This window comes from Cucumis sativus, chromosome 6 (assembly GCF_000004075.3).
Source record: "Cucumis sativus cultivar 9930 chromosome 6, Cucumber_9930_V3, whole genome shotgun sequence".
NCBI lineage: Eukaryota > Viridiplantae > Streptophyta > Magnoliopsida > Cucurbitales > Cucurbitaceae > Cucumis > Cucumis sativus.
Genome location: NC_026660.2, coordinates 15,363,640 through 15,388,186, shown reverse-complemented (window position 1 = coordinate 15,388,186; position 24,547 = coordinate 15,363,640). Strand labels below are relative to the sequence as shown.

Below are 24,547 nucleotides of genomic sequence, written 5' to 3'. Positions count from 1 at the left end.
ATTTCAACAAATTTATTTTAGTCAAAATTTGTAAAAGTTTGTTTTAGTGAAAGATTTCAAAAATTTATTTAATAATATTTTATTAAAATATTTTAATAAATTTATTTAATGAGTTTTTCATTAAAATATCTTAATAAATCTATTTAAGGAAATATTTTCAATAATTTTATTTAAAGGAAAATTTTCAACAAATTTATTTTAACGAGAGATTTTAGTAAATTTAATTTAATGAGAGATTTTAAATTATTTAAGTGAAAAATTTCAAAAGATTTATTTTCATAAGTTGATTTTTAAAAAATTATTTTAATAAGTTGATTTTAAAAAATTATTTTAATAAGTTGATTTTTATACTTTTTTTTTCATATTTTTAAACGTTTTATATTTGACATTTTGGCAATTGACATTTTAAAAGTGTTAAATAAAAAATGTTAACTATATTTGACGTTGTTTTCACGTCAAGTAAATGTCCACTATACGTGACACGAAAAAAACGTCAAGTAAAATCTCCACTATATTTGACGCGAATAAACTGTCAAATAAATCTCCACTATATTTGACGCGAAAACCATGTCATATAAAAGTTAACGTAAAAATTTTCTTTTTTAAAACCATACCTGACATGTTTTTTGTGTCAAGTAAATGTTCACTACTTTTAACTCGAATAAAATGTCAAGTAAAATCAACTTTATACTTGACGCAAAAAAAAAAAAAATGTCAAATAAAGCTAACATAAAATAATTAAAAAAAATTCGTGAAAACTTCATATTTTTTAAGACTATACTTGACGTTTTTTCTTTAACATAGTTCATACTTGATGTTTTTTTAATAAAAACGTCAAGTATGTAAAAGTTGCTAGCGTCAAGTAAACCCATTTTTGTAGTAGTGTATGTTTTGTGTGATCTATATTTTATCAAGTTAGTTAAAAAGTTTGTAAGGGAGCATTAGCACCAATGACATCAATTTGTTTTTTATACCAATAATTTGGAAGTCATACAAAAGTTTGGTATGTGTCATCGAATAAGCATAAATCTTGAAGTTTTTTTATATAATTTTATAAGCTATAACAGTTCTATACTACACTATTTCATGCATGGTGAAACTTAAAAGTAGCGCATGATTGGGAGAGACTAGAGAAGCAACACTTGAAAAACAGGTCAGGGCTATATTTTTAAAGTGGAAAAAATAGGTCATATTTCAAAATTTGAGAAACATTGGGGGCTATTGTGTTTGTCCAATTTAAGGCAGAAAATAAAATCGTAAGGTTCCAAGAATGAAAGTACCTATAGTTGTTTTTCTTTATCTAAATCAACAATGGAGGGGTAAAAAATGCAGTGTGGTACTTAGATATAATCGTCCATAGTGAGAGAGTGATGATGAGGGTGGCTTTCTCGTAAAGTTACGAAAGGTGGTCGTAGATAAATGGTTTCCGGGAAAGGTACGAGAGGTGACTATGAGGGATCTTTAACAACTTATGAAGATTTAGGTTGTCACCCGAGATTTTTAACAAATTATGAAAACTTTTAATTTTTAAAGTTGAGTTTTTTTTTAAAATTTATATAAGAGTTAAAATTGAATTAAATTGAACATTTACACAAATTTAGGCGTCTAATTTTTACTACTAAAAATTTAAAAACGTAATTACAATGTAATTAAGATAAAATAGTCATTTCCGATTAACATGAGTCTAACTCAACTCACTTTGTTTCTTTTTATTTTTCGGAACAAATTCATGGCTACATGATCCACGTTGCACCTAGAAAAAACCTTTTAAAAAAGAAAAATAGTCCTCTCCTAAAATTTTACATCCAAGTTCTCTAATAAATTGAGCCCAAAAACGAAGCCCATTAGAATTCAGCAAGCCCAAAATCGAGCTGCCCAAACATTAAATTAGGTCATCAGAAACCCTAGCTTGAGCTCTTTCAAATCCCTCGCTGCTTCATCTGCTCTTCGATTTCTTCTCCAATCTCTCTTGTGCTTTCCGTTCAGAAATGGCGAAGTCGAAGAATCACACAGCTCACAATCAGTCCCACAAAGCCCATAAGAACGGCATCAAGAAACCAAGGAAGCACCGCCACACTTCCACCAAAGGGGTATGCGATTTTCTCTTACAATCACTTCTGCTCTTGTTGAATCCATTGTGTTTTCTTTTTAATTTGTTTTAATTCTCGTGGATTTGTGTATAGATGGACCCGAAGTTCCTTAGGAACCAGAGGTACGCGAAGAAACACAATACCAAGAGTGGGGAAAATGCTTCTGGGGAAGAGTAAAGTAGCCTCCGCCAAGTTTAGGGTTTTTATTATTCAAATCTTTTGTTATTGCTCTTATTTTTGTTCAGTAGTCTTGATATTTGACTCAATTTGGAGACTTTTGCGTCTGAGGCATGTTTTACGAAAATACATTATCTGATTTGCAATTTTAAAGGTTCTACTGTTGATTACATCTTCATACCTTATGAACTTGTTTAATGATGGGTTTAATTGCAACTTCATTTTCCATCATTGAATTTTCAAGTTTAGTGACCAAATTCACGAACTTGAACGACTTGAAATTTGACACAATGTTTTCAATGGTGTAAATTTTGCTACAAAGCATGTTATAATGGGATGTGGTCTTTGATTTATTGGACAACAAGCTTCATATAAATCAAGCAAACTAGTATAAACCTTTTATCATGAGTTGGTCCCAGTGGGCAATGGCTTTGATATTGGATTGTGGGTTCTTTGGTAGCCATCAGTTGCCTGGGAGTTTCAAATGTGGTAGGATCATCCGGTTCTCATTAAGATATTATATAAAAAAAATAGAGTTTCGTAAGTTCGACTCGTAGATGTTTGGATGGAGCATAATCTGAGGCACTGCCCCATGGTTCGTGATGGATGAGCTGCAAAGGCCATCTTGTAAAGTAATTTCCGCCGATCAGATGCAACTGGACAGGGTATTGGACCTTACTGCCACTTCCAGTATGTTCCACTAAGATTCAGTTTGTGATTCAACCCTCTAGGAAAGAAAGATGTTTGGATGCAACTATTAGAGCTGTCTGTCGATGTTTGGATGAAACTTCCTAGGTGCAAGGGCATGAGACACTCAGTTCCATTTAAAACTGTAAAATTCGGTGGAAGCCGGAAAGGAAGGAGAAGGCCAAAGGCGACAAAGGTGGTACCAGTGGAGATGAAAATAAGTTCTTAGTCCCTAAACTCTGCTAAATTACAATTTATTCTCTAGATTTATTAGATTTAGTATTTGTAATTTAAAATTGAAATGTTTTAAAAATAGAATAAATTGTCAAATTATTTAAGAAGAAAACCATGCAAAATTTATTTACAATAAAATTGTAAATATTTTGTCTACTGTTCTTGTGTTTTACAATCTTTGAAAAATTGGTAACGATTTAGTTTTTTAGTTTTCTAGGCTTTTTCTTTATAAAGGTGGACAGAAAAAAGTTTTGGTTTTAATTTTGCAATTTCAAATCACAAAATCAAAAATTACGAAAAGTCTAATTTTACATTTGCAATGCACTCCTTTTATAAACAAACTACAGGCAAAAACTGCATGTAGTGAGCTTCCATTCTCCACACTTGGAATATCACAAAGTGGGTGTCTCCCATGCATGAAGCCATTTGTTAATTACATGCAATGTTCTTCCAAGGGTAATATAGTAATTTGACATTTTAAAAGCCAAACATCAACATTTTTACTTTTTACCATTTTATCCGTCTTGACTAATTTTGACCTCTCGAGTATGAATCCGTATTTATTTTTCTAAATTTCAAATTATATTTGAATATAAAGTCGGTTAAAGTTTGAATTTTCAAAGTCAAAAGTCAATATTTTGACTTTTTACTTTTTTTGACATTTTTCATCAATTTTGAGCTTCCAAATATGAATTCATATTCATATTTTTAATATTTAAATCACATTTAAACATGAAGCTATATCTTAAATTATAACTAACTACTATATTAAATATATTCGTCGATTTATCTCTCTTTACCTAATTTGAACAATTCAAATTATTTCATCATAATGTTTTAAGTTGATTCCTTATGAGCTAGTGGGAGAACCTAATGGACCTATAGATCATGAGCTCCAATGATCCGAGATTAACTCTCTAAACTCTTTAGTCTGAGTTAATCAACCTTCATTAAATAACAGGTTATTTCACTAAAGTTTCGTAGTTGCACTCTCCTCATTATAGATATACATGTGTATTTTTTTTTCTTTATATCGACTATTAGTTGCAAAGTGGCCTGAATACCAAGAATGTATTAAAGAGAATCGACCGTTTCACTGGAAGGAGGAGTATCGGTTGGTTGACTATGTTGTCGGATCAAAACAAGACTTTCAAGATCCTTGAGCGAATGTTGATTACATTTACTCTCCATTCAATATCCATGGAAATCATTGGGTTCTATTATGCTTGGACTTGGTAAGTTGTCAAGTCAAGGTATGAGATTCGCTTCTGTCGCTTTCGAGTGTTGAAGATATGAGAAGCATATTAATCTCGATTCCAGAGATGGTGCCAAATTTGCTAGATACTACTGGATTCTTTGCTATCAACACACAAGGAACCTTAGCTACTTGTCATTGTTGACTCCATTCCACTGCAACGCAACAATAGTGATTGTGGTGTATTTATCATTAAGTATTTCGAATACGAAACTTCTGGTTTAGATGTAGCTACATTATGTCAAGAAAACATGTCCTACTTTAGAAAACAATTGGCATTTCAATTATGGACCTACACTTCTATGTATTGACTTATAGTTGCAAATTTTGAAGGAATTGTATTTCGTATATGTTGCGAACTATGTACATAAATAGATTTATGTAATGGAATGAATACCGTTGTTATTTTATGGTCTGAAATTTTTATTTTATTCTTTTGGAAAAAATTTCAATAAAAATTTCAAGTGTGCAGTATGTACAATCCCATAAACATCATTTGAGATGTGGTTATCTTGCATTTTGATAATATGAAGACTATACAAGTGATTTGTTTTTTGCAGGAGCTACTGCTATGGATTCTAGAAGCAAAACTTTAGAGATTCTGAGTTTGGTTAGAGAAAGAAATGGAATCAACCATAATTAATTTAGGTGTTGAAGTGAGAGAGATATAATTAAAAATCTGGTACTCTAATTATCAGAGATCTGGATGTCTTTTTTGGATCCGTTTGTTTTTTACTTTGGCTGAAGAATCATTTTGCCAGCTTGTTGTGTGATTAAGTGGTAGGAAGTAGGCACAATGCTGATCAATTTCCCTTGCTCAATTTCCCTTGTAAGTTCTTGCTACTTTTCCTTCATCATAAATTATGTCAAGTTTGTTCATTATAATATAATGCAAGTGTCCATTCATTATGTAGTTAACTTCTCTGAATTTTTATTTGTCCATGATTGGTAATAGAAATTGATGCCATGGTTCCTTGCACTTTTACATTTTTTTTATTCAAGATCATCTTTTTGACGTTGCAGAAGATGTGATATTTGCATTTGAGTTAGTACGTTAGTATTTGTTGAATTCCTCAGTTCCCAACCAAACTGTGATGATCGTTTAGACACAATAGACTCCATCCATTTTTTGGTATTGTGGGGGTATATTTCTTGAGAGACAAAAACAATAGTCTTTTTTCCATTTTGTATTATGAAAGTTTTTTGTTGATTTTTTTCCTTTTGCATGTTCAGAAGGAAACACAACCGTGTTTGCTTTTTTTTCATGTTGATTCTGAAATTTTGTTAGACTGTCTAGATGTCATAGGGAAAATAAAAAGAAAAAGAAAAAGAAAAGAAAACTCTCCAAAAAACGGAGATGTGACATGAAAACATCAAAATCAGCTAGGCTATAGGAGTATATTTAGTTGAGCTTAATCTGCAGAACTGTGGAATAATAGTTGCTTGGAAATAGACTTGGAGATTACCACCACTACCAAAAAGCTAAAGTTGGATGGAGGAGAACCTTATATATGTTTTTTAACTTTTGACCTTCAGTTTCCCACATTCCTTTTTCAAATACAGGCACACAGGGCCATGACTCTGCTTCCACTGCTTCAGTTCTTTGGAGACGTAATTGAAATAATGCTTTCATCTCATTTTATTTTAGGCACAGGGGGCCATGACTCTGCTTTCATCACATTCCCTTTTCAAATACAGACAATAGCATGATATTTTATGTTCATTTTCGTAGTAAAGCTGCCTAGACCTCCACCTCCATTGGAAGAAATTCTCCAGAAAATACAGCATTTAGGTTCATATAATTATGGTCCATCAAACAAATTCTTTACACAACGTGGAGTTGGCTTATCCCAACAAAATGAAAAATCTTAGTTTCCTCAGGTTCCAGCCCTCGTCACTCAAGGAGTGACAGGAAAACCTTCTACAGTAGAATTTGCTAATGTCCAACAACAACAAGGTCAACAGTTTGCACCACAAGTCAGCCAGACTCCAGTACAAAATCTTTCTAATGGCCAGCCCAATCGATTAAACAGAAATGCAACGTCTTTGCCTCAAGAAATATTTAGGTGTTTCTGAAGAGTGTTTTTCTGCATGTTACTTTAACTAAATTTTTGTATAATATGAACACAGTGTTGCAGAGATATGTTATTTGTGCTTCTTTTGGTTACTCTATGTTCCCACTAGTCACTAGTCATTACTCAAGTTATACCTATCTTCTCCATTTGTTGATGCATTTCATAAACTATGATTAAAACTTCTGTTTTTAAAGGGGGAAAAAGGAAAGAAAAACAAAACAAAACCCATTTTCTATAACAATTCCACTTAGATAAAACCAAATACCATATAAAATGGTTGTTACACGCAAAGTAATACAAACATCGTAAAAAAAATACAATAAGTAAATATTCTATAAAATGTTCACATTGATTTTGATAACCAAAACCAAAATGTGGTAATCAAAACCAAACTATATCTAGAGAATAAAAAAATTCAAAGTAGTATAAATAAAAAGAGAAGGAAAGTCTTCAAGTTGCAGAAGGAAAGTCTTCAAATTAGATTTGTCAGAGAGATAACTTTAGTGATCTTGCAAACAACTCAGGAAACATTTTTATGATCATCTTCCACATGCATTAAAACAATGAATTTTTTTTACATCGTGATCATGCAAACAACTCAAGCACAAACCAAACAAGTAAAAAACTAATACTACATACCAAGACGAAGACTAATCTTGTATGCTCGACTTCTCGATGTATGAAATTGGATTGATACACGTTAATCTATTGTGACCTATTTCTTTACATCGATCACATTTATGCAATTTCAGTGCTTCACAGACACTTGGAATCCTCTTTTTCTTCGATCGACCAACTCTTTTGACTACTTTCGGAGGTAAGACAGTCATATGTACATATTCTTCACTTGTCTTCCATTCCGACTAATTCCTAACTAGGTAGACGACCTCCGAATATGCTGCCAACAAACATTCATTAGTGTAATAGTTAGTACATAAACTATAAACATTTATATTGCGATCCCGTGCTACGGCAATGGCATGTGCGCATGGTAGTTGCTCAGCTTGAAACTCTGTACAAGTGCACTCTTGAGTATGAAGATTTACGACCTCCTCCTTATCTAAATCTTTAACATGGAATTGGTAACAATCAATTGGGTTGACCTTCATTGTCAAAGCTCGTTATTGTTTCTTTTGTAGAACTAACTCTGCCCATTTAGTCAATGTAGATGTCACTTTCATGCCTTCTTCTCGACGCTTCCAAAACCAACGTTGTAGCAAAGCTCGAACATGTTCAAGAAATGAAGCAATAGGCAAATCTCTAGGTTCTTTGAGTATAGAATTAATGGACTCTGCTATATTTGTTATCATCATATTATATCGTCTTCCTGGACAGTGAAAACGAGACCATCGTGTTATTCCAACGTCGTTTAAATATTTTCCTAAACCATTAGAAAATGCAAAAATACTTCTTCACGTTTCTGAGAACGTTGATTCACGATATGTTCTAGATGCATTGTAAAACAAAGTAGCTACAGTGTCATTCTTATATTTATCATTCAAATTTTGAGTCAAATGTTGGACACAAAGTCCATGGAATGCGGACGGAAAAACTGATGAAATACTCTTAGAAAAACATGTTTTTCGATCTGTCACGAAACCTAGATTAGGCACCTCCCCTATTGCACCTTTCAATTTCTCTAAGAACCATTGTATTAAAGCATCTGTTTCTCTGTCCACCACTCCAAAGGCAAGAGGATAAATTTGATTCTTACCATCCAAGCAAACATAAACTATCAACTGACCCTGATATTTGTTTTTAAAGAATGTTCCATCCATGACTATAACCGGTCTAATGCAGTTTAAGAATCCTCGAACACATGGACCAAGAGCCATAAAAAGATATTTGAAGAAACGATCATTTTCAAGTTCCATGTGAAATATTGTACCTAGATTTGCAAGTTTGAGAGCTTCACCATATCTAAGCAATAGATTCTATGACTCTTCAGGACACCCTCGCACTCGTTCATACGCATTTTCTCTAGCACGCCATGCTTTTTCACAACTTATATTTATGTCATAGTCTCGCCTAATGTCTTCTATGATATCACATGGTTTGTATAGACGACCGACTCCCTTAAATTTTGACTTTATTAATTCTCCAACAACCTAAGATTTTGCTTGCATATGGTCACGATTAAAAAACTCAAGAGAACACGAATGAACTTTGACATACTTTTTAATCTTGAATATATTTGAATCCTTCAATCTCATCGCTCGCAGTCTCCAACGACACTTGTTGTCAATGCATCTAACAAAAAGAACCTCTCTTGTAGACTTTTTTACTATAAACTATAAAAAAAAGTTCATCGCCAAGACACTTAATCTCATTGACAAATCTCTTTTGCAAAAAAATATTTGTCATACATCCAACTCCTCACTTATAGACCTTTCTTCAGACCAATCACTCCTTTCTATCTTCAACTTTCGGCTAGAAGAGCTGTAATGAACTTTAGATTTTCCTTTCCAATCTTTTGTAGGAGCATCTCTATGTTGTGGGATGTCAAATGATTCACTATTCATCTCAACTGGCTCCCATGTAAAAGTGTCATCTTTTGAATCATATGACTCATATGATTTCCATATAGCTGAAGTGGTTCCTATCATGTTATCACACAAGCCAACTTCAACTTCACGAACATGAACTCCATTCTCATTTAATGTATCCATTGCAATTGGAGGATGGGGGTTTAAGTTATGAGCTTGGTTGCTCCCAGATAGTGAATTGTAATATTTGCTTAACACTTTCTTGCTTTGATTGGTTTTAGGCTCAAATGAGACGTATAAAGGGACTTCTAATGGATTTTCACTAAGAAGATAAAACTTCAAATCACGGTCATTGCTTAACTCAAATGGAGGAGCTTCGTGTTCCACTTTTATCTCATATATGCATCTTATCATTATGTCGAACTTTGTACGGTCAACTTATGCAAGGTCATATAATTCTGCATGTAAATCTTTATGTGTTATTTCTTTACTGACAACGATGCCTTTTAACATGTATCCTTTGTATTTTCTTCGTCCCTCATCCCATGTACCACCGTAACACACTAACATCCGAACATGTGACATCCTTAAACCACCTTATACTTTTTAATGCTGCAAAAATTGATTTGAAGTTAGAATTTGACATATCACATAAAAAAAGTTTATTGACTTATTTTGCGAAATTAAAAAACAATAGCTAAACACTAAATAAAACGTGCATAGTCACACCCTAAATAAGTATATGACTAATTCAGTCTTGGACATTTAAAGTTTGACAGTTGCAAAATGTTTACGATATTGCGAGATACAAAAAACAATAGTTAAAAGTCACCCTAAACCAATTCATTTGAGATTAAACATTTGAATTTAAGAACCTGCGAGATAAAAAAATAATAATAATAACTTGCTAACATCCTTTGAAACAACCCTAAATCAACCCTAAATCAACTTGAAACAATTAAAAATTATATTTGATTTATACATTTAAAATGCAAATATATATACATATAACACAACACAATTGGGATTAAAAATAAAAAATAAAACAAACCACAATGCGTGAGATGTTCACCGGAGTAGAGGATGAACGACACCGGAGTAAAGCGAAAAGCTGACAAACTTTTGAGAGATGAGAAGAATTGCAAATATGTTTTTTTTTTTTCCTTTACGTATTCTACGTTGAAGAGAGGTTGGAAGAGAAGAGACAAGTGTCAGGTAAAATTAAATAAGGGTATTTTGGACATTTCACTCCAAAATTATCCTAAATCTTAACTTTTTAAAAATCAATCATAAAACTCATTTTCTACTCCATTTCGACCTATTTTTGACAATTTTCTAAAATAGTTTCCCATGAAAATATTATCATGGAATGTTAGAGGGCTTTGCTCGGCAAAAAAAAAATAAAAAAAAAAGCACAAATAAAATCCTTTATTTCTGCCTACTGTCCTGAGTTTGTGATATTAACCTAAACTAAACTCTCTTGTGTCTCTAAACATATCATAAAATGTTTGTGGAGTTGTATCAATGTTAAATGGATTTTCTTAGAAGTGATTGGTAAATGTGGAGGCATTTTATTGATGTGGGATGATAGGAGACATTCGGTTAATAACATGATTGAAGGAAATTTTTATATTTTTGCAAACATGGCTCAAATTGGTGGCTCACTGCTATATATGACCCAGCAAAAAGGAGAAATCAAAACTTGTTTAGGACTGAATTAGAGGATTTAAAAAATAAATGTTTGCCAAGCTAGGTTCTTGGAGGTGATTTTAATGTGGTCAGATGGCATAGAGAAACTTCGGCCACCCATCCTGCATCATTCAACATGAAGAAATTCAATTCGTTCATTGATAGCAACAACCTTATTGACCCACCTCTCACAAATGCTACATATACTTAATCAAACCTCAGAAGTCAACTGACTCTATCTAGATTGAATAGATTTCTTTACACTTTTCCCAGAATTACCTCCGACCATTTTTCCATTATTTTAGAATCGACAAATTTGAAATGGAGCCCTACTTCGTTTAAATTCACAAATGCCTTTCTTCACATGATGCTGACTTTAAGAAGAAAATGGAGTTTTGGTAGAAAAACATAAATCAGACAGGACACACCCTGGATATTTCTATATGAGAAGATTAAAACAGCTTACTTCATCCATCAAACATTGGAGCAATCTCAGAAAAGGGAAAGTTGAGGAGAACAAACAAATATGGATAAAAGAGATTGAAGCTATCAATTTATTAGAAGCTGGAGGGAACATCTCTAAAATTCAGTGTAATCGTAGAATTGCTCTCAAAGCAGAACTTTCCCAAGCTACACACGTTGAATCACAAATTTGGGCACAAAAGTGTAAAAGATTATGGAATTTGGAGGGGATGAGAACTCTTATTTTCACACAATCTGTTCAGCGAGACAAAGAAGAAGCTTCATTTCTAATATCGTTAGCGAATCGGGGCTTATCTGTACAAAAGACGAAGACATTGAGAAAACCTTCATTGAACACTTCAACAATATTTATTCTGCCACCGAAAAAGAACAGTATTTTGTGAAAAATATTCATTGGGCTCCAATTCTGACTTCAACAAAAAATTTGATTGATTTTCCTTTTGATGAAATTGTGATCTTGAATTCTCTTAAATCCTTCGACAACAACAAAGTCCTGAGTCCAAATGGTTATACTATGGAATTCATGAAGAAAAATTGGAAAATCATGAAAAATGAGATACTTAATATTTTTAAAAGAAAGGGCTAACAAAGTTCAAAGCCATCCTTTTTGTAGTTTAGCCTCACTGCTATACTCTACTACTACGAAAACAAGTTTACATGATTTTGAAAAATTATTATTAATACTGTTCGTGACGCTTTTTTAATCGTATAATTCACCATCAACATAAGTATACACATGACGTGCGAAGAAAATTTCGTATATATTGTTCCATGGTACTTCATTTCAATCAGCAATAAATATTTTTATTGACACATAATATCTATCGTGTTAGATTTGTTACCGTGCATTTACCCTATATAGACAAAGAGATATTGAATTTCTGAATTTAAAACATTAGTGTGGATCTGGCATTTGGACTAAATTAATAAAGTCTATCTTTCGTCATTCTTATATAGTGATATTCTTGATTCGAGAATTAGATTATATTACGGGCAACTTGGGCAGTTAGAATTTAATTGAATAAAGTATTTGTTCTTTAATTATATGTATTTGAAGGAATTAGAGAGAGTATTAATTTAAGTTAAAATATGCAAAATCCAAAGCATTTATTTTTGTGGAGCAAATTGACAACTGTGTGTGTGTATACGAGTCGGTATTTGAAAGAAACATATATTAGCAGGAATAAAAAAATTAGTTTAGAGCCAATTGATGAACAAAATTGTAATAATGACCTTTCAAATCTGTAAACACTATTGAGCTCTCTAACCCTTTAAGTTGTAAGGTTTTCCTCTAGCGTTGTTCTGTTTTTGTCTTTGATAGCTAGAGCTTCTCTCTCCAATTCACATGCACATATGTAACATAATTATGGTTTCACCCGTATACAATAAAGATATTAAGAATGTGTAAACTTAGTTAAGATGTCTAGTGCACCAGTTGATTATTTTCTTTTAATATATATTGCTCGAAGAAATATATATATACAACACCATCTAAACTCTAAGTTCAAAATCTTAAAGGAAAATTGCACGATGATAAAAAAAAAGTTAGAAAAAAACAGTTCATAACATTTTTTTTTTTTTTTGCATATTGCAAATTTGACAAATATAATGGTAATCAGATGGTAATTTACTTTTAAATTTGCTATTTTTGCAATTTTCAAAATACAAGTGACATGAACTATTATCATAAATATTTTTTTGCTATTTTTCAAACTTTCTAATCTTAAATTACATAAAATATGTATATATACAATTTAGGTTTTAAAAATTTAATTTGTATATAAGAATTCGAAACATTCCAAACACTAACTCAACCTTATCATTGATGTTTAATTCTTCATTCTAAATAAGTGTTGCAAAGCAACTTTGATCCAAGTGTTTAGGTGGGAAACAAAGTGAGTTTGATTTGGTATATGGTCAAGACACGTTAATCTCCCTACCATATCATATGGTATTATTATTTCTTTCTTATTATTTTTTCTATTATTGATCATACTAATGAAAATAGTAAGGTTGGAATATTTCAACTAGTTTCTTCCTCCCACGTTCTTGAAATTAAGTTGTATAAATACATTGTCCACCTATGTGTATTGATCATGCTGTGAAATGATTAAAACTAAAACCACCATATAAAGGAGAAACACAAAGGTTACATTCTTGTATTAAATTTACCATTCTTGTATTAAAACCACCATACAAAGGTTACACAAAGGTTACACAAAGGTTGGAATATTTTTTTGTTTGCCATTCTTGTATTAAATTAATTTACTTCTAAAATATGTTAGGGTAATGTAACCAATGGATTGGACTAAGGGACTAAAATAAACTCTTTTCTAAACCTAAAATGTACGATTTGAAATGATCTGTTGTGCAAAACTTAAAGAACTAAAATTGTAATTTGTCAAAAAACATATATTAATAATTTATACCAATTGTATTGAACAACATCGTTGAATTTGATAAAGAAAGAGGAAGTACAAAGCATTATAGGTCCTACAAGTTCGATGCAAGCGAGTTTCCTGATCGATGTTGGAGACAAAGCACAAGTTTCCATAATCTCATTTTCCGCCACACGACCTTCCCTCACATCCCATCGCGGCTCTTACTTCTTCCGAATCACCCAAGCTGATTCCTTTCAAGTGAAAGCCATTGCAGCCATTGTCAAGGCTTTCAAATGGAGAAAAATTGTCTCAATCTACGTCGACAACGAGTTCGGCGACGGTATCATACCTTTCCTTGTCGATGCTTTACAAGAGGTAGATGCAAATGTGTCATACCAAAGCGTCATCTCTCTTACCGCCACCAACGACGAGATTGAACTCAAACTTTCAAATTTAATGAATATGCAAACTCGAGTGTTTGTGGTGCACATGTTACCTCCCCTTGCTTCAAGACTCTTCATTGTGGCAAAAAAGAAGGGAATGATGGGTCGTGGCTACACTTGGATAGTAATAGATGCTATCACAAACGAATTTAATTCGAAACCCTTAATTTTTTATCAATCAATGCAAGGAGTTTTGGGAATAAGAAATTATGTCCCAGGAATCAAACGCCTTGAATCCTTTAAACGTGATTGGCAAAAGAGATTTCTAAGGTACTATCCAACCATAGAAGAAATTCCTGAGCTCAACGTGTTTGGTTTATGGGCTTATGACGCTGCTTGGCGCTAGCCATCGCAGTTGAGAAGGCAGGAATTGACAATCTTTGATATAGCAAGCCCAATAATGTTACTAGCACCACCATGAAAATGAACCATTCATCAAACTATCTCTACAACCTCGACATCAATGAAAACGGTCCCAAGTTGCGAGACGCATTGTCAAATGTTAGGTTTAGAGGGTTAGCTAGTGAGTTTGGTCTCGTCAATGGCCAATTACAATCATTCGTTTTCGAGATAGTGAACGTGGTCGGTAACGAAAGAAGGAGTGTGGGGTTTTGGACGCCGAAAGCTGGGCTGACAACAAGTCTACGACACTCGGGGAGAAAAAGGGAATTGAGACCGATCATATAGCCGGGAGATACCGACGAGACGCCAAAAGGGTGGGAGATTCCAACGGGTGAGAAGAAGTTAAGAGTTGGGGTTCCACTGAAGGATGGATTTTTAGAATTTGTGAATGTTGTAGCCACCTATTTTTATCCTACACATATATATCTTTTCTAAAATACTAATATTAGTAATAATTGCTAAATTATTTATTTATTTATTTACTTTAAAAAAATGTAAAAAAATTAATAATACATAATATCTTATAATATTTCATTTTTATTATTTTAGGAAACAAAATTAAATCAATTTATTTTTTTTAAAAAAAATCTTTTAATATCATATTTGTACTATTTTAGGAAAAAAAAAATGAATTTGTTTTAAATAAAATCTTATAATATCAATTTTGACTTACTTAAATCATTTTAAGAAAAAAGAAAATCAATTTTAAATAAAAGTATTTTAATATTCATTTGATGTATTAATTTATTTTTTACAAAATCTCAAAATATCTCATTTAATTTATTTTAGGAAAATGAAAATTTATTTTATTAATATAATATCAAATTTTGATTTTATTCTTATTATTTTTTCCTAATTTGTGGTACACTCCGGGTCTATAAATAGGGGCCCTTGTCATTTGAAAAAAAGAGGGGAGGAGAAGAGTTTCTTAAACAAAGAATTCTTTGGAGGAGAATTTCTTACAAAAAATTCTTTGGAGAAAGTTTCTTAGAGAAATTTTTTTAAAAAGAGTGCTTAGAGAAAGTTTTTAGAGTGAATCTCTGCAAAAAAAAAAAAAAAAAAAAACTCTGCAAAAGGTGCGTTTCTATTATTCTTTTCGTTACCTTATTGTCTCTATACTTTTTTAAAATTTTATCTTAAGCAAATTAAACCTCATTGCTAATTAAACTTAGTTGGAAGTTGTATTTGGTAGGGATTTAATTCCAATGATCGGCGTCTCATACAACAAATAATTTCTTTGAGATTCGAATTCTTATTTTTCTTTTCTTCTTTTGTTAAAAGATAAAGAGAACGAAAAGAAAATGTAGGAAAATTTTAGTATTTTTGTACTACTTTTTTTTCTTTTATCATCAATTAAAAAAAAATCTTTAGTCTTTTTCTTCTCTCTAAAAAAATAGGGAGAAAGAAGATGACATAAGACAAATGTGTTTTTTTTTTTATTTATCCGTATTTTATTACCCTTTTTAATCTCAACTCTTAATCTTTATTTTCTTTTCTCTAAAATATAGAGATAAAGAACGTACAGAAAAATTTATTATTATTATTATCATCATCGATTATTATTATATTATATTACTATTAGGGTTTTGTTCTTTTTACTTGTTTTTCTTCTTCTACTTATTCTTATTATTATTATTTCTTTCTTTGTTCATTCCTTATTTTTTTTGTTTCTTTCCTTATTTTTTTATTGCTATTATGTTTCCTTTCTTTTACCATTCACATTGCTATATCATAATTATTGTTATATGCACTTAAATGTAACTCTTTGTATTTAAATTTGTTTAATGTTTTGAAATCCTTCCAATTTAAAATTATTTATGTTTTAAATAAAAGATTTTTTTAAAAAAAGAATCATTTAGCAAATTTGTCTCTAATGCTATAAATGTTTTATGTTTTTTTTCAAAACCTTCAAAATTTAATATATGATTTCATAAGATTTTCCTAAACCAGTATTTTCTAAAAAACTTATACCGTTTTCCTTAAAAAAATCCTATGATGGAATCTAGGAAATTTGGGAGTCCGATTTCCTAGAATTCTTAAGGTGAGGGATCACATCTTTAGGAGTTCTAGATTTGATCCCAAGAAAAAAATGAATTTAATCAATGTTTTAAAAAAAATCTTTATTCAAAGACTAGCCTAGGATAAATTTTGAGAAATTGTAATAATTTCTCATTTTCTTAAGGTGAGAAACTTTCCTTCAATATATAGTCTGATTAATGGAATATAATTTCACTTATTTTATGAGATCATTGCTTCAAATATTGGAGTAATGAGGGATGAAATAAAACATTAGTTTTAAAATAAATTTAAAAATAATTTTAATTCAATATTTTAAATTTGGCTACCGTTTTTCTAAATGAGTGTTGTGGGGTGCTAATACACACACAAATGACTCCCGAACTCAATTATATTTTTCGCAGACCATTTTTTAAAATTGTTTATTTTTCGGTGTCCAATCACACCGTAAAAAAAGATTGGTGGTGACTCCTATTTTCTTTTAAAACTAGCTCTTTTGAGGACGTCGGCCACTCCGCGTCGTCTCGAGCACGTGGCGACAAATGTGATTCGTGATCCAAAAACAAATGCAATGGAAGTGAGTGGTTATTGTATAGATGTTTTTAAGGGTGTGATTGAAGCTTTGCCTTATGCTGTTGCTTATGAATTCATTCCTAACGACAAATCTAATGCACATCCTGGTGGTAGTTACAACCAATTGACCCATCAGCTCTTCCTTGGGGTTAGTATCAAACTTCTTTTTCTTTTTTTTTTCTATACATTTCTTCACTTCATATTATAATAATAATAGTTTATAAAAAAAATAGTTCGCTTAAATTTAGTTAAGAACTCAAGTTAAAAATTGGGAACACAGTTTTGAAAACAAAAACGAAGTCCTCATTCCATAACTAGCTACTTGATTTTTTTTTTTTTTTTTTGAAAATTTTGTTTTATGAAATGTCTATGTAGGTTTCAATTTTATTAGAAAACATCTTTCAAAAATTATAAAAACAAAAATCATAAAATTATTTCATTGTTAAAAATATTTATAAATATAACAAAATTTCATAATTTTTCATGTCAGTATTCTATCAGTCTCGTATCAATAGAAGTCTATTAGTATTTATCGATGCCTATAATTGATAATAGATTGTGAAATTTTGTAAATATTTTCCTTTTTTTTTTTTTGTTTATTTTGCTATATTTGAAGGTGTTTGAAACTAAAATATCTTTAAATTATCATGATTTTGGGTGAAACAGAAGTTTGATGCTATGGTAGGTGACATAACAATACGAGCCAATAGGTCTGGGTACATAGACTATACATTGCCATTCACAGAATCTGGCGTATCCATGGTAGTGTCGATGAAGAGCAGCAAGAACACTAGCATGTGGGCTTTCTTAAAGCCTCTTACTTGGTAGTTATGGGTCGTTATAGGCTGCGCCTTTGTGTTCATGACAGCTATTGTTTGGACACTCAAACATCGAGTCAATGAGAAATTCAATGAAAGTGTTGTTGATCAGATTTTTAACAGTCTTTGCTACTCTTTTTCCACCATGGTTTTCGCCCGTCGTATGTAACCCATCTCTAACCTTTTTTTAATATAATTAAGAATAACTTGTTGAAATATCTTGAATATCTATTATCTAACACTAAAATGGACAAAGCACATCCATCACTGGTGGGGTTTGGAATGCAACACCTTTGGAACCTAAGTTGTATCTGTGTTTATATGAATTAGAAGAATGCATACATAATTTCTAGTATGATATTTTCTACCTAATAATAAACTGTTTGAACTACGTAAATCTCTACCGTTTATTTTTTATGGTTGATTTTATATCAGTATTGACATTACTAAATATTCTGTAACCTACTATTTTGGATAATTTTATAATATTTTTGGAGAGCCTACATACAACCACTACACCAAAATTGTGGTAATAATATGGCTCGTTGTGGTTCTTATCATTACACAAAGTTACACTGCAAGTTTGGCTTCACTTTTGACGGTCCAAGAGCTCAAACCAACTGTAACTGATATCAATCAACTTCTTAAAAATGGAGAGAACGTTGGGTATCAAGGAGGTTCTTTTGTGTACGAGATTCTCAAGTTGTTGAAGTTCCATGATTTCCAACTCAAAACTTATCAATCTCCAGAACAAATGCACGAACTTTTTCTCAAAGGAAGCATCAATGGCGGAATTTCTGCAGCTGTGGATGAAAACCCTTATATTAAGTTGTTTCTTGCCAAATATTGCTCCCAATATACCACCAGCGAACCCAATTACAAAGCCGATGGATTTGGTTTTGTAAGTTACTTAATTCGTGTTTGAAAACATTCTTTTAGTTATATTCAGAAAAAGAATCTAAGTTATCTATCAAAACTTGCAAAAAAAAATCAGTAAATTTGGAAAATCTGGACGGGGAGGTTTGTTTGGATTAGGCCAAAACAGTTAGTAGTTAAAATAAAGTTTTTATATTTCTAACACCATTTCTTATATGCTGTTTTTTTTTTTTTTTTTGACAGGGTTTTCCGAGAGGCTTGTCGTTAGTACCTGACATTTCGAGAGTGATTTTGAAGGTAAGAGAGGGTGATAGAATAAGAGAGATCGAAAATGCATGGTTCAAGAAGGTGAGAGAATGTTCGAGTTCAGAAGCCGTTGAATTGTCTTCCTCCCGCCTCAGTATCGACAGTTTTGAGGGACTTTTTCTCGTAACCGGCATTGCTTCCATGTCTTTTGTGGTCTGTTACCTTGTTGTCTTTCTCTACAAAGAACTGCCACAGTCTTGGAAACCTAATGGGTCCTTCCAGGAAATAATACATGAGTTGTTTTCCACGTTCCTGACTATAGATGACGTAGCTATAGCTATTCGAAGAAGTCTTGAACACCAAGATTAACCAAAATTCTTGGGAAATTGCCAAAAAAAAAAGGATAAAAAGAAAGGAATAAATGAGTTTTAGGATTGATTTTGAAAAAGTAGATTCAAATTGGAAGTGAAAGGTCCAAATTGTCCTTCCTTCATTTTCCTCCATTTTTTTCTCTACAACCTAAAAATAAAACAAAACATAAAAAAAAAAAAAAAGCTCGTTCTTCACCTCACGCTGAACTCTCTCGCTTCCACTTCAACTTCGGTGCCTCCGGTGAACGCCTCTTCGATCCATTTCTTCTCCACGCCTCTCTGTTTTTAGTGTCGACTTCAACTCCGATGAACGCTTCTCCATTTCTTCTCTACTCCTTTCCAATTTCAGCTTCGTTTTCATCCTCCTGTGATCGTCTCTCCATTTCTTCTCCACTCTTCATTTTCAGTGCCTTATTCATTCTCTTTGAAGTCAAGTGAGTAATCAAATATGAGTTTTCATTTCTTTTTCTATAGATCATTGTTGTTTAAGTTGTTTGGTTACGATATATGAGATTTTTGTTGGAAAAATTATGTAATATGTCATTTAGATATACCATTAAATTTGTCTGATCCCTTTGTTTGATGTCATTTGAGAATTTTCAACAAACAAATTGATGCATATGTCCACCATGACAGTATTATATACTAAAGGAATGCAAGAAATTTGTTATAAACATATTGGACGAAGAACCATTTTCAATCATCACCAAACTGTAATAATAGATAATGTTGAAAGACATTATCATTTTTAGAGTTAATCACACTATTATAATCAACAACAGCATTGATGTTCTCTACTTTGTTGATGTTTTTAGTGATATAGTTCCAACAAAATCCAGCCTTTGTTTCTTGTATAACCAAGCAGCTCCTCATATTAATTTTTCCTATGTCCAACCAATTTATTTAGGATTCATTTGTTAGAGAGAATTTGAAAACAAGTGATTCAATGCAAATAAAGTTGTATACTTCATCTTTTCAAATATCTATTTGGTACATGACAGATTTGAAAATTAATTTTTTGACATTTGTATCTGATGCTCTATATTTATATTAGTTATAAATTACTCTAATAAATTTATAGCGATTCTACGCATATTTAGTAAGTTTATTAGGCCCTAATGTTTTATCTCGCACCTATCAAAATTGAGTTTCAAAATGAAATTGCTAACCTTCATAAACCATGTAGAATGATTTTATGCATGTTTAGTAAGTTTATTAGGTTCTAATGTTTTATCTCGTACGTATCTCACACCTATCAAAATTTTACTAAGAGTTTCAAAATGAAATTGCTACCCTTTCATGAATCATTTAGAGTGATTCTATGCATGTTTGGTAAGTTTATTAGGTCCTAATGTTCTATCCCGCACCTATCAAAATTTCACACTAGAAGTTTCAAAATGAAATTGCTACCCTTCATAAACCAATTAGTGTGATTCAATGCATGCTTAGTCAGTTTATTAGGCCCTAATGTTTTATCTCTCACCTTTCAAAATTTCAATAGGAGTTTCAAAATGAAATTGTTATCCTTCTCTAAGCCATTTAGAATGATTCCATGCATGTTTAGTAAGTATTAGGCTCTTATATTTGTATACATATTTAGTAAGTCTCTTATGCAATTATATTTCATTTGTTTATTTTTTGTTCAGGCTTTAGTAGGTTTTTTCGAATGGAGGTGAGCGTTTCGAACGGATGGGTCGGGGTTTCCAAAAGATAGACTTCGCGCGCGGCGTTCTTTGGGGTGGGTAGACGTCGTCGATGACAATGGAAGCAAGTGGTCGGAGAGGTGGACGACCGGCGGCAGAGGGTTTCGGTGTGTGGGGGGGTTTCGAATGGGGTGAGGATTTTCAAATGAATGGATTTCCAAAATGGTGACTTCGGATGAGAGGGTATGTTTTTGGGTATTATATTTTATATTTTATTTTTAATTTCAAGTAATTTTGGTTTTCTTTATCGAATTAAAATATATGTTTGTTCAGTTATTTAAGTCACTTAAGTACTATATCTCTTATTCTTAAGCTTTTTTAGTGAAAACAAACCTCTTATAAGCTCAAATAATGACAATATTACACTAGGAGCAAAAAATACCAGGAGAGAATAGAGGCAAAGATAAATAAAATATAGCTACCTATAAAAATTCACTTTCCTCCTTTTCCTGCCTTCTTCCTTCTCGGGTAGCCTTTAATATTCTTCAACGTACTGGCCAGTCAAATCCAAGTTCTTTTTTTTAGTTATTTTTGGAGAGGGTTTGGAGAGAAAGGGAAATATGAAAAGAGAAGAGAATGAAATGAAATTTTTAATAGGTTTATTTTATTAAAATAATTTTTAATAAGTTTATTTTAATAAATTTATTTAATGAAATGAGGAAAATAAAAAATATATATATTTGGACAAAATAAAAATTATTTTCGAAAAGTATTAATCAAGATTTTAATGTAAAATCATGTTTAAGCAGGATTTATTAACTATATAAAATATTTTTGAGAAAATGTGTTTCCATTCCTACCTAAAATAAGTAATTAATTATTAAATTATAGATAGCTTGTATATATTCACACACTTAATATATAAAACCCCAATATATGTATTTGACTTGAAACAGAAAAATATATGACTTACAACAAAGTCAATCACTTCAATTATAGCATCTCAATCACAAAACCAATATCATTGATTATGAATATATGCCTCCAAAATTATGCTAATTTCTTATCAAGTTGCAAGATAATGCTAATGATATTCTCTAGTAATAATAACTTTCCCAAGTTTTTTAATTTCTTATTAGAACTTGAATTTCTATGCTTTAGTATATAATCACAACCTCCTCAAATTATTTTTCTATAAATTATTCTTAACATTTTAAATTTATTTGTTCCACTAGGTTGCTCTTGAGTTTCAGCGTAAATTTGTTGATCAGAAAGAATTTTGACAGTAAGCCCCACTACATGATCGAGGTCTATTGTCGTCATAACTGTTGAGCATTAAACTCAAACTGTGTCAGCTTTTCAATAGGTATTTGAGAGATTAAACGACATTCAAATTAAATATATGACTTATGGATTTTGATGCCTCGAATGTGTACTTTCTAATGGTTCAAGTTTCAAGTCATTTGAAGTTATATAAAAAAAAAGTTATGACAGTTTTAATAACGAAAGGTCAAGAATTACTACATCCTTTGAAATTCTATCTTAATTATTTTGTTCTCTTTAATTTTACTTTTATTAGTGATTTATTGAAGAAATTTAGAGAGACCATATATAGTGATATTGTAACCTTTGATGGAAGCAAGTTGAGAAAGAAAATACACAAGATTAAGCAATTTTTGTTAATACTTTCTCTCTTCAAAGATTCTCCTCATTTGTCAATAACTCACCCTAAGTTTTAGGTAGGATAATCTGAGGGGGGTGTGAGAGTTAATACACATTAATCTCCTAGTTAATCATATCATGACTCGCTCATTTTTAAATATTTGATCAATATGTATTATATATATTTACACTAATGATCATATAATTAATTGGAATGAGCGTATGTAATACTTAACCAGTTTGTTCCTCCCACGTTTTGTAAGCCAGCTACATGAATACGCGCATGGTCTAGCCATTAATAAAGCTGAATGTTGGGGCAAATATATAGAAAGTACCAAACAATAATGAGCGAAGGCATGGGTTTTGAAATATTGAAGATCGTTGCACTCTTCCTTAACATATTAGTACTGTCGGTAGTGGCAGCAGAGGCAGACAAGACGGCTGCAGCGGTAAACTTGAAGGTGGGTGTGGTTTTGGATTTGAATGTTGTTGGGAAGATGGGTTTGAGTTGCACTAATATGACGCTCTCTGATTTTTATGCCAATCGAAGTTATTATAAGACCAAATTGATTCTCAATCCCATGGACTCCAATGGAACGAACTATTGTTGGTGCAACTACAACAGATTTGTTTTAATATTTATTCTTATTTTTTATCAATTCAAAACGTTTGAAAAAACAAGGTTAAGGGATTTGAAACCCTTTAGTCGAGAATTCCACATTGAAAAAATGTCAAGTGATCGTCTCACTTTTTTTTTCATAAGATACCTGAACTAATTTGGATTGGAATAAAATCAAGAATCGACCAAAACTAAAATATGATATAAGAGTGCACATAAACTAAAGGTTTAAATAAAATAATGTCTTTTGTTTTCTTCAAAAATGGAATTTAAGCTTAACAAGTGCTTTCAATAATTAAACAGCCATGGAACTAATACAGGATAGCAAGGTAGAAGCCATATTAGGACCAGAAAGTTCATCACAAGCATACTTCATTGTGCAGCTTGGTGACAAAGCTGAGGTCCCTATAATTTCATTTGCACCAAAAATTTCCACTCTCTCTTATCTCAAATCTTCATACTTTTTCCGAGTCGCCCAAAATCGCTCCTCCCAGGTTTACGCCATTAGTGACATCCTTAAAGCTTTCGGGTTGAGGGAAATCATTGCCATCTACGAAGACAATGAGTTTGCAAAATGGATCGTTGCAAATCTCATTGACGCTTTGCAGGTAGGTGCAAATAAGAGAAAGAAACATGTAATATACACGTCATATATATACAAGGACTAAGTGCTCAATCAACAATCCATTTTTTAAAACACAAAAAGCTAATAAAGTGTGTAGCTTTAATTTGAATGGTTGCAAACAAACGTTAGCTTGAACTTAATTTCTAGAGAAATACATTCATTCTTTTTTAAGGTTGGCCATAATAGATATAGATTGACCTAACTCTTAGTAAGATTATGTCCCCTGTACCCAAGAGACAAATCCATTAAAACTTGAATGAATGTCTTAACGATTGCTTCTCTTTTGAAAAACCATCTTTAAATGAATGTGTGTTTCTCCAAGAGACAAATTCGCCTCTCTTGTGTTGTTTTTTTGACACAATCTTTCATGTGTCTATTCAAGGATGCAATACAATAACCACATAAAATTATCCCCTTTTTATTGAAAAAAATTAGTTTTAATGTGTTTAAGATATATGGATTACTCTTTTCATTACCAAACAAAATGTATAGAATCCTATATTATCTAATTACTTATATATAATCTTATTGTAGGACATAAAAGGTCGTGTTCGCCGAAATATCATCGACACTACAACATCTAGTAATCATATCAAAGAAGAGCTTAAGAGATCGAGGATGATGCAAACGAGAGTTTTTGTAGTCCACGTGGAGCAGAGTTTGGGAACTTGAGTTTTTGGCATGCATAGCCAACGA

At 31.7% G+C, this 24,547-nt stretch overlaps 2 protein-coding genes across 2 annotated transcripts; both read left to right on the top strand.

Moving 5' to 3' along the window:
- The first annotated feature begins 1,892 nt into the window (after nt 1–1,892).
- LOC101209059 (60S ribosomal protein L29-1) lies at nt 1,893–2,445 on the top strand. The gene is made up of 2 exons (XM_011658966.2): nt 1,893–2,090; nt 2,184–2,445. The coding sequence occupies exons 1-2, from the start codon at nt 1,989–1,991 to the stop codon at nt 2,265–2,267; spliced, it is 186 nt and encodes a 61-aa protein (XP_011657268.1). The 5' UTR covers nt 1,893–1,988; the 3' UTR covers nt 2,268–2,445.
- A 14,544-nt stretch (nt 2,446–16,989) lies between these two features.
- Nucleotides 16,990–19,300, top strand: LOC101218734 (glutamate receptor 2.5-like). The gene is made up of 4 exons (XM_031887012.1): nt 16,990–17,139; nt 17,658–17,815; nt 18,380–18,710; nt 18,929–19,300. Exons 1-4 carry the CDS (start codon nt 16,990–16,992, stop codon nt 19,298–19,300), a joined length of 1,011 nt encoding a protein of 336 aa, XP_031742872.1.
- The last annotated feature ends 5,247 nt before the right edge of the window (nt 19,301–24,547 follow it).